At 54.9% G+C, this 10,435-nt stretch overlaps 1 protein-coding gene across 2 annotated transcripts; it reads left to right on the forward strand.

The window, feature by feature from the left end:
- Nucleotides 1–403: 403 nt before the first annotated feature.
- Nucleotides 404–5,310, forward strand: DPEP3 (dipeptidase 3). 2 transcript variants are annotated; one of them, XM_003262914.3, is made up of 10 exons: nucleotides 404–867; nucleotides 1,186–1,312; nucleotides 2,303–2,432; nucleotides 2,521–2,662; nucleotides 2,922–2,991; nucleotides 3,100–3,276; nucleotides 3,582–3,666; nucleotides 4,198–4,273; nucleotides 4,745–4,880; nucleotides 4,972–5,310. In XM_003262914.3, exons 1-10 carry the CDS (start codon nucleotides 491–493, stop codon nucleotides 5,206–5,208), a joined length of 1,557 nt encoding a protein of 518 aa, XP_003262962.2. In that variant the 5' UTR covers nucleotides 404–490; the 3' UTR covers nucleotides 5,209–5,310. The 2 variants fall into 2 exon arrangements, with proteins under 2 accessions (XP_003262962.2, XP_030650971.1); XM_030795111.1 differs by having other exon boundaries at nucleotides 3,585–3,666.
- The last annotated feature ends 5,125 nt before the right edge of the window (nucleotides 5,311–10,435 follow it).

Raw genomic sequence — 10,435 nt, forward strand, 5'->3', positions numbered from 1 at the left:
CCAGCCTGGGTGACAGAGCGAGACTCCGTCTCAAAAAAAAAAAAAAAAAAAAAAAAAAAGAAAGAAGGAAAGAAAGAAAGAGAGAAAGAAAGAAAAAAAAATGAAATACCTATAGAGAATCTTTCTCTGTCCATCAAACCAGACAGACCGAATTAACTCTTCTGAGTCGCAGCTTAGAATGTTTGACCTGCCTAAGAACTGGGTACAAGCTGGCAGCTAACCCCCACGTGGGCCTGGGTAGGACGTGAGATCAGGAAGATCCCTGGGCCCCTACTAGTTCCCTGCCTGGCCTCCTCCCCCACTCGTCTGGGGGTCTACGGAGCCAGCGATGGGGGTGGAAGGGCTAGCAGTCCTCGACGCTGCAGCGGCGGTTCCGGCCCATGGGGGCGCTCTCCTACTTGGGGGCGGAAAAGCCGTGGCGCCCCCTTGCGTGGCGCGTCGGTCGCAGAGTCGCGTGACTTCAACCCCCTCTTCGCGAGGCTGGGTCGTCATGGTCCGGACCCCATTGTCGGCCTTTCCCCGTCGCCTACTCCTCCCAGGCTCCCGCGGCCGACCCCCGCGCAACATGCAGCCCACGGGCCGCGAGGGTTCCCGCGCGCTCAGCCGGCGGCATCTGCGGCGTCTGCTGCTCCTGCTACTGCTGCTGCTGCTGCGGCAGCCCGTAACCCGCGCGGAGACTACGCCGGGCGCCCCCAGAGCCCTCTCCACGCTGGGCTCCCCCAGCCTCTTCACCACGCCGGGCGTCCCCAGCGCCCTCTCTATGCCAGGCCTCACTACGCCAGGCCTCACTACGCCAGGCACCCCCAAAACCCTGGACCTTCGGGGTCGCGCGCAGGCCCTGATGCGGAATTTCCCGCTCGTGGACGGGTATGTAGGTGCAGCGTTTGTGCAATGCGGGGTGAGCACACCCTTGGGCAGGAGAGGAGGTTCTGAGCATGCAGGGCTATCAAGGAGGCTCCCTCACACCACCCCTGGATGCCCTCTCTCCATCACCCATGGGTGCCCTTCCCCGCATTACTCCATTCCTGGTGGAACATAACTCCCTCCCTCCAACCGGATCTCAGGAGGTCTCTATATGGTCTGTGTGAGGAGGTGCCTGGTGGGGTGAAGGAGGGTGGACCCAAGCACCTGATATATCCTGACTGATCTGGAGGCCATGTTTCCACCTGACCTTCACGCCCCCAGCCACAATGACCTGCCCCAGGTCCTGAGACAGCGTTACAAGAATGTGCTTCAGGATATTAACCTGCGAAATTTCAGCCACGGACAGACCAGCCTGGACAGGCTTAGAGACGGCCTCGTGGGTGCCCAGGTACCACAGGGACACAGGGTGCCACAGCATGGCTGCTGGGGGATGTTGGGGTCACAGAAACCTGAGTCGGCCAGCCTCTGGGTGACTAAATACAATGGGGCATGCAGTGTGCCATCATGTGGCTTCTAAGGAGAGTGGGGCCTTGGAGGCCAAGACAGGCTAGCTGCATGTATGCCCAAGTTCTGTGGAAACACGCAGAAAATGACCAGAAAATCCCTAGTGAGTGTGGGGACTGCTGTAATCACAGAGGACATAGTGGATTGGCCTTGGGGCATTCACATAGCACATGGACTAACAGCAGGTTTTTGCTTGTTTGTTCGTTTGCATTTTTGAGACAGTGTCTCCTTCTGTCTCCCAGGCTGGAGTAGAGTGGCACGATCTCGGTTCACTGCAACCTCCACCTCCCGGGTTCAAGCAATTCTCCGTGCCTCAGCCTCCTGAGTAGCTGGGATTACAGGCACTCACCACCACGCCCTGCTAATTTTTGTAGTTTTAGTAGAGACAGGGTTTTACCATGCTGGCCAGGCTGGTCTCGAACTCCTGACCTCACGTGATCCACCCTCCTCGGCCTCCCACAATGTGGGGATTACAGGCATGAGCCACTTGGCCTGGCCGTAACAGTAATTTATGATGTGTCGTGAGTCCATCATTTGACTGCTGGCAGCAAACAGTCATCAAGGAACCAGGCCAGTGGTTCACATCTGTAATGCCAACACTTTGGGAGGCTGGGGCAGGAGGATCATTTGAGCCTGGGGGGTCAAGGCTGCAGTGAGCCGTGATCACACCACTGCACTCTAGCCTGGGTGACAGAGCAAGACCCTGTCTCAAATTTTAAAATAAAAATAAAAAATAATTTTTTAAAAAAGTCATCAAGGTACCATGGGGGGACACTGACCCAAATGGGTGTTATGGGGTCTGAGGCAGGAGTGGCAGGCCTAGGGGGTTGAAGACCACCCTGGCCTCATTCTGTACCCCTTGACCTACCCTCAGTTCTGGTCAGCCTCCGTCTCATGCCAGTCCCAGGACCTGACTGCTGTGCGCCTCACCCTGGAGCAGATTGACCTCATTCGCCGCATGTGTGACTCCTACTCTGAACTTGAGCTTGTGACCTCAGCTGAAGGTGGGCCAGCAGATGAGAGGTAGTCAGGATGTCACTCTGGAGGTCCTGTTCCTGGGATCTAACCACTTGACTCTCTACCTCCTTCTAGGTCTGAACAGCTCTCAAAAGCTGGCCTGCCTCATTGGCGTGGAGGGTGGTCACTCACTGGACAGCAGCCTCTCTGTGCTGCGCAGTTTCTATATGCTGGGGGTGCGCTACCTGACACTCACCTTCACCTGCAATACACCATGGTGAGCATAGCACCTGGCCAGGATGCTAGATGGCATGGTGTGGAAACTGCCCCATTCCTGGCATGGGTGTGACCAAGCCGTTGAGGATGAAGGGGTCCGCAGAGGGAGGCTGGACACCCAGCGGGTCCCTTACAATCCCAGAAAGCAGCTGCTTCTGCACCTGTTCTGGAAGCGGGATGGATGGATAGAGCCAGGGCCCCCAGGCTGTGATGGCCCAAGGTGTGATCAGCTAAATTGCCCTTCCATGGCTGTCCTGCAGGGCAGAGAGTTCCACCAAGTTCAGACACCACATGTACACCAACGTCAGCGGATTGACAAGCTTTGGTGAGGTGAGGACTCCTGTTTTGTACCCCAACCCACCTGCTCCCTATGGATATGTGTGTACACCTTTGCACCCCAACACCCTCCCCCACAAAAAAACCTAATTGTTTCTGCAGAAAGTAGTAGAGGAGTTGAACCGCCTGGGCATGATGATAGATTTGTCCTATGCATCGGACACCTTGATGAGAAGGGTCCTGGAAGTGTCTCAGGCTCCTGTGATCTTCTCCCACTCAGCTGCCAGAGCTGTGTGTGACAATTTGTTGAATGTTCCCGATGACATCCTGCAGCTTCTGGTGAGTGGCCATCTCAGCTCTCAAACCCAGGGCTAGGCATGTGTTATCCAAAGGTTCTTGACCCTGAGCACAAAGCCACCAGCCCGGGTTTCACACACCCTTGGACCAAAGGCTGGTTAATCCTCCTCCATCCCTGAAACTCAAGGCCAAGTCATTTCCACCCAGGGAGCCACAAACCCAGAGAGGTGAAGCCTCTTCCAACCCCTGAAGCCAGGACGGAGCACAGTCCTACCAGGGCCCCCACAGCACAGGAGGCATGCTCTCAGGCCAGAAGGGCTGAGACGAGTGTCCCTTTATCCCTCTAGAAGAAGAATGGTGGCATCGTGATGGTGACACTGTCCATGGGGGTGCTGCAGTGCAACCTGCTTGCTAACGTGTCCACTGTGGCAGGTGAGTCCCACCTCAGCTTTGTGCAGTGCTGGCTTGGGCTGTGGCTGCCAGGGCCCTCAGGACGACTCTAGCAGTCTAGTGCACCTGTTGGGCAATGGGCAGACCTCCCAATGACCCAGAGGCAGCAGAGAGAGACAGCTCTTCAGTGCCACCCAGATCTGGAGCCACAGAGTTGGTGCTGATGTGTTTGATGCCTCCTGGTTTTGCTCCCAATCCTTGAACTTCTCTCATTCCCCACATCTCTGGGCAGGACAGGCTCAGCCCGCACCTCTCAGCCACGGGCTGAGGACAGGCTCAGCTGCATCTCTCAAGGAACCCAGAGGCAGGGTGGCTCCTGGGCAGGAAAAGGCCCAAAGGGTGGCTCCAAGGTCCACTCTAGGTCCAGTGACCAGCCTGTAGCCACTTCAGGACTCATGACTGGCCATGGGCCAGCTCTGTGGAGCCAACGGCCACAGCCTGGAGTGCTGGGGACAGGGCTGGTGCCAGGGTCTAACTCCAGCCTAGTGCTGCCCACCCTCACCTCCACCCTAGATCACTTTGACCACATCAGGGCAGTCATTGGATCTGAGTTCATCGGGATTGGTGGAAATTATGACGGGACTGGCCGGTGAGTGCTTCCCTGAGGTTTCTCTTAGGCTGGGGTGCAGCAGGGAGTCCTTTAGTCTTCATTCCCATCCTGACGTCCTCCCATCCAGGCCTCAGCCACAGGCTCTGGTCTCCTAGCCCACCTGACACTCCCCACTCTCAGGGCCTGTTTCCTAATTTCTCCCTGTCCCTTCAGTGGCCCAGTGGCCCCACTCCAAGTTGTCATACTTGCTAAATACTCCCCTCCCCAGGCAGGGCTCATCTGTCCAAGATATGCTCCACTCCCAGCCTAGCAGACCTGCTGTGGGCTGACCGTCTGCTCAGCAGGTGGAGGTTACAGAAGCCCAGTCCTCCAGGAGCCTCCAAGGTTGCATTCACTAGCCTAAAGAACTTGGCCTTCAGTTTCCCCTGCGTGACTAGGGCTGGTGGACAGCGGGCCCTAACCCAGGATCAGGGCTAAGGTCCCACAGCTGGCTGGTGGGTGGCCACACAGGTTCCCTCAGGGGCTGGAGGACGTGTCCACATATCCAGTCCTGATAGAGGAGTTGCTGAGTCGTAGCTGGAGTGAGGAAGAGCTTCAAGGTGTCCTTCGTGGAAACCTGCTGCGGGTCTTCAGACAAGTGGAAAAGGTAAGCTGGGCTGGTGGACAGGATGGTTCAGTGGTTTGAGAAGGGGAAGGGATTGCCGTGGGAGCCTCTGACTGCGGACTTCCTCCCCCAGGTGAGAGAGGAGAGCAGGGCGCAGAGCCCCGTGGAGGCTGAGTTTCCATATGGGCAACTGAGCACATCCTGCCACTCCCACCTCGTGCCTCGGAATGGACACCAGGCTACACATCTGGAGGTGACCAAGCAGCCAACCAAACGGGTCCCCTGGAGGTCCTCAAATGCCTCCCCATACCTTGTTCCAGGCCTTGTGGCTGCTGCCGCCTTCCCAACCTTCACCCAGTGGCTCTGCTGACACGATCGGTCCCCGCAGAGGTCACTGTGGCAAAGCCTCACAAAGCCCCCCCTCCTAGTTCATTCACAAGCATATGCTGAGAATAAACATTTTACACATGGAGCCAGGTGCACGTGTCTTTCCTTCTACCTAGCGGGAGTGGGGGCAGGTGGGTTCTTGGTCAGTGAGGAGTCTTGTGGTCTAGCCACAGCTGCTCAAGGTGGGTGGTTCCCACTCACCTCCAGCTTTGGCTATCTCAGGAAGGCCAGAGGCATCTTATGAAATTCTTAAGCTAAAAGCTTGAGCCCACAGAAGTACACAAAAACGTTCAGTTTCAGTCCCTTCGTGGAGTGTGACAGTGGGGTGCTTCCCAGTTTCTCTCCGAAAGGTTAAATTTTTTTTTTTTTAGAAGCTGATACTATTTATAGAGTAAATTATAACTCAGCTGGGTACAGTGGCTTACGCCTGTAATCCCAGAACTTTGGGAGAGCGAGGCAGGCAGATCACGAGATCAGGAGATCGAGACCATTCTGGCTAACATGGTGAAACCCCTTCATTTTAACTTTGTCTATCTCGCCTCCTGGGTATTCCTCTATCCAAGCCGTTTACTTATTTGCTTTTAACGTTTCTTTCACTTTCTTCTCCACTGCTTCAGATTACTTATCTAGCTGGCTTTACTATTTTTTTCTCTATCAGAAAACCCCAGAGCCCATCTTACTTGTCTATCTCCACTCTTCTCCTTCGCGTGGCTCGGGTGGCGTCCTCTGACTACGCCTACTGCCAGCCTCCAGCCCTTGGGGTGGGGGGTACGGAATCAGAGCCGCTGGGCCCCGCAAGACGACCCCCGAGCTTACCACCCTCTGACCCCTCCCCCAGGGCCCCTGCGGCGGGCCCGCCGACCTGACCCCCCCCCTGCCCCTCACGCCACCTTCGGCCGCCCGCAGTAGCGGCCTTCCTGCTGGACTCCCTGCCCTCGCCCCTGCTCACGTAGAGCCGTCTCTTCTGAAGGAAAATCCTACTAGCTCATACAAATACAAAAAATTAGCCAGGCATGGTGACACGTGCCTGTAGTCCCAGCTACTCGGGAGGCTGAGGCAAGAGAATCGCTTGAACTCAGGAGGTAGAGGTTGCTGTGAGCACAGCTCGCGCCACTGCACTCCAGCCTGGGCGAAAGAGCGAGACTTCGTTCTCCTCCGTCCCCCCAGAAAAGAATAACTTGTTTGGAATTATCTGGAGAGTACCTTTGTAAAAGATTTCTCAGATTAGGTCCTCTGATTTTTTAAAAAAACTAATTTTTAAATGGGGGGGTGCAGAATCACCAAATCTTAAAACAAAAAATTGAAAAGAAATAAAAGGAGGCCGGGCGCGGTGGCTCACGCCTGTAATCCCAGCACTTTGGGAGGCCGAGGTGGGCAGATCATGAGGTCAGGAGATCGAGACCATCCTGGCTAACACGGCGAAACCCCATCTATACTAAATATACAAAAAAAAAACTAGCCGGGCGTGGTGGCGGGCGCCTGTAGTCCCAGCTACTCGGGAGGCTGAGGTGGGAGAATGGCGTGAACTCAGGAAGTGGAGCTTGCAGTGAGCCGAGATTGCGCCACTGCACTCCAGCCTGGGAGACAGCGAGACTCCATCTCAAAATAAATAAATAAATAAATAAATAAATAAATAGAAACTCATGGGGTCTGTATGGCTCACTCAAGTGGCCTCTGTCTTTGGCTGCTTTCCTCTCCAGTTGAGCCAGAGCCAGATCTAAGTTCCTTCCATGGGAACTTGGAATTGGGAGAAAGAATGACTCCACTGCCACCTGTGTTATAAACAAGGGTCTATATATGTCTGGGTCTGTTCCATTTATTTGGACTATTTGTTTATCATATCAATACCAACTGTCTTAATTATGGCAACTTTAAAATAAGTTTTGAGGCCGGGCACAGTGGCTCATGCCTGTAATCCCAGGACTTTGGGAGGCCAAGGCAGGTGGATCACTTCAGGTCAGGAGTTTGAGACCAGCCTGGCCAGCTCAGGAGGTTGAGACGAGAGAATTGCTTGAACCTAGGAGGAGGAGATTTCAGTGAACCGAGATCACACCACTGCACTCCAGCCTGGGCAACAGAGTGAAACTCTGTCTCATAAAATATAAAATAAATGGCCAGGTGCAGTGGCTCACACTTGTAATCCCAGCACTTTGGGAGGCCGAGGCGGGTGGATCACGAGGTCAGGAGATTGAGACCATCCTGACTAACACGGTGAAACCATGTCTCTACTAAAAACACAAAAAATTAGCCCAGCGTGGTGGCGAGCGCCTGTAGTCCCAGCTATTCAGGAGGCTGAGGCAGGAGAATTTCCTGAACCTGGGAGGCGGAGCTTGCGGTGAGCCGAGATCGTGCCACTGCATTCAAGCCTGGGCGACAGAGTGAGACTCCGTCTCAAAAATAAATAAAATAAAATAAATAGTTTTGAATTGGGTGCAGAGTGGCTCATGCCTGAAATCCCAGCACTTTGGGAGGCTGAGGCAGGAGGATTGCTTGAACCCAGCATTTCGAGACCAACCTGAGCAATTTAGTGAGACCTCATCTCTGAAAAAAAAAAAAAAAAAATTTAATTAGCCAAGTGTGGTGGCCCGTGCCTTTGGTCCCAGCTACTTGGGAGGCTGAGTGGGAGGATCACTTGAGCCTGGGAAGCAGAAGTTGTAGTGAGCTGAGATCACGCTGCTACACTCCAGCCTGGGCAACAAAGTGAGACTCTGTCTCAAAAAAAAAAAGCAAAGAAATCTTTCATATCGGCCGGGCGCGGTGGCTCACGCTTGTAATCCCAGCACTTTGGGAGGCCGAGGCGGGCGGATCAAGAGGTCAGGAGATCGAGACCACGGGGAAACCTCGTCTCTACTAAAAATACAAAAAATTAGCCGGGCATGGTGGCGGGCGCCTGTAGTCCCAGCTACTCGGAGAGGCTGAGGCAGGAGAATGGCGTGGACCCGGGAGGCGGAGCTTGCAGTGAGCTGAGATCGCGCCACTGCACTCCAACCTGGGTGACAGAGCGAGACTTCGTCTCAAAAAAAAAATAAAAAAGAAATCTTTCATATCTGATACTGTACTTAGCAGTATCAGTTTATCCTCATTATTTCAGCGATTTGTTTTTATTGAAGTGTAATTCATATGCCATAAAATTAACCATTTTATTTATTTATTTATTTTTTAATTTTTTTTTTTTTTTTTTTTTTGAGACGGAGTCTGGCTCTGTCACCCAGGCTGGAGTGCAGTGGCGTGATCTCGGCTCGCTGCAAACTCCGCCTTCCGGGTTCACACCATTCTCCTGCCTCAGCCTCCTGAGTAGCTGGGACTACAGGCGCCTGCCACCAAGCCCGGCTAATTTTTTGTATTTTTAGTAGACACGGGGTTTCACCGTGTTAGTCAGTATGGTCTCAATCTCCTGACCTCGTGATCCACCCGCCTCGGCCTCCCAAAGTGCTGGGATTACAGGTGTGAGCCACTGCGCCCAGCTAAAATTAACCTTTTTAAAGTAAGCAACTCAGTGGCTTTAGTACATTCACAATGTTGTGCAGCCACCACTTCTATCTAGTTCCGAAACATTTTCATCTTAACAGGAAACCCTACACCCACCCTATACCCATGAAGCAGTTAACCCCCTTATGCTTTTTTTTTTTTTTGAGATGGAGTCTTGCTCTTGTCGCCCAGGCTGGAGTGCGATGGCCGGATCTCAGCTCACTGCAACCTCTGCCTCCCGGGTTCAAGTGATTCTCCTGCCTCAGTCTCCCAAGTAGCTGGGATTACATGCGCGCACCACCACACCCAGCTAATTTTTGTATTTTTAGTAGAGACGGGGTTTCACCATTTGTCCAGGCTGGTCTCAAACTCCTGACCTCAGGTGATCCTCCCTCCTCAGCCTCCCAAAGTGTTGGGATTACCGGCGTGAGCCACCGCGCCCGGCCTGGATCAGGAGTTTAATAAGTGAGGGTAGGGACAGAGGCTAGGTAGATGTCCCCCAGAGTGAACAGTGGGTGATGCCCAGAAACTATAGGTCTCAGGTGAGAGAGATTTGAAGGGCTGAGGCTGCGAGGTGGGTGGCGAGGGATGCGCCTGCAGAGGTCGGGGTCTGGCCGCATTGGGCAGGACCTTATGGGCCGGGAGCTAGTAGGATTTTCCTTCAGAAGAGGCGGCTCTACGTGAGCAGGGGCGAGGGCAGGGAGTCCAGCAGGAAGGCCGCTACTGTGGGCGGCCGAAGGTGGCGTGAGGGGCGGGGGGGGGGTCAGGTCAGCGGGCCCGCCGCGGGGGCCCTGGGGGAGGGGTCAGAGGGTGGTAAGCTCGGGGGTCGTCTTGCGGGGCCCAGCGGCTCTGATTCCGTACCCCCCACCCCAAGGGCTGGAGGCTGGCAGTAGGCGTAGTCAGAGGACGCCACCCGAGCCACGCGAGGGAGAAGAGTGGAGATAGACAAGTAAGATGGGCTCTGGGGTTTTCTGATAGAGAAAAAAATAGTAAAGCCAGCTAGATAAGTAATCTGAAGCAGTGGAGAAGAAAGTGAAAGAAACGTTAAAAGCAAATAAGTAAACGGCTTGGATAGAGGAATACCCAGGAGGCGAGATAGACAAAGTTAAAATGAAGGGACTTGGCTAAAGCATCCAGTGCACTGTCCCAAAAAGGCAAGGGAGGCAAGCGGGGCGAAGGAGGGTGGGTGTGGGTGTTCTTCCTGCCGAGGACGCAGCAGCTCCTAGGGAGGGACCGAGAATCCCCATCTGCCTCCAACAGGAGAGGCTGCGGCTAGAGGGCCCAGGGCTGGGATGGGACCTTCGCGGGGGTCCGGTTCCCAGGGTCGCGGAGAAACGGGATGCAGACGCTGGAAATGGGAAGGAGGTATCCGGGGTTGGCGGGAGGCCCTGGGCAAGTGGCTTCTGCAGTCCTGGGCCTGTCCGGCCTAACCTGCCCCGTCCCTAAGTAACAGAGCGCTTCGTAAGCCCAGGGCGCAGAGCCAGGACACTCCGCGACCCATCTCACGAAGCCCTAAAATAACCCCGAGGTGGAAGTGTGTTTCCCCCATTTTACAAATATTGCATCTGGGGCTCAGAGAGGGCGGCCTCTCACCCGAGGTCACACAGGAATCGGGCCCGCCCCCAGGCCGTGGAGCCACTAGGAGTGCTCCCGCCCAGGGGTCTTCCCGCCACCAGGGCCCCCGCTCTGGGAGGAGCCGGCCCGAGCCCCTCCCGCTCTCCGCCCCAGAGGGGCGGCCCGGG

Source organism: Nomascus leucogenys, chromosome 2, assembly GCF_006542625.1.
Source record: "Nomascus leucogenys isolate Asia chromosome 2, Asia_NLE_v1, whole genome shotgun sequence".
NCBI lineage: Eukaryota > Metazoa > Chordata > Mammalia > Primates > Hylobatidae > Nomascus > Nomascus leucogenys.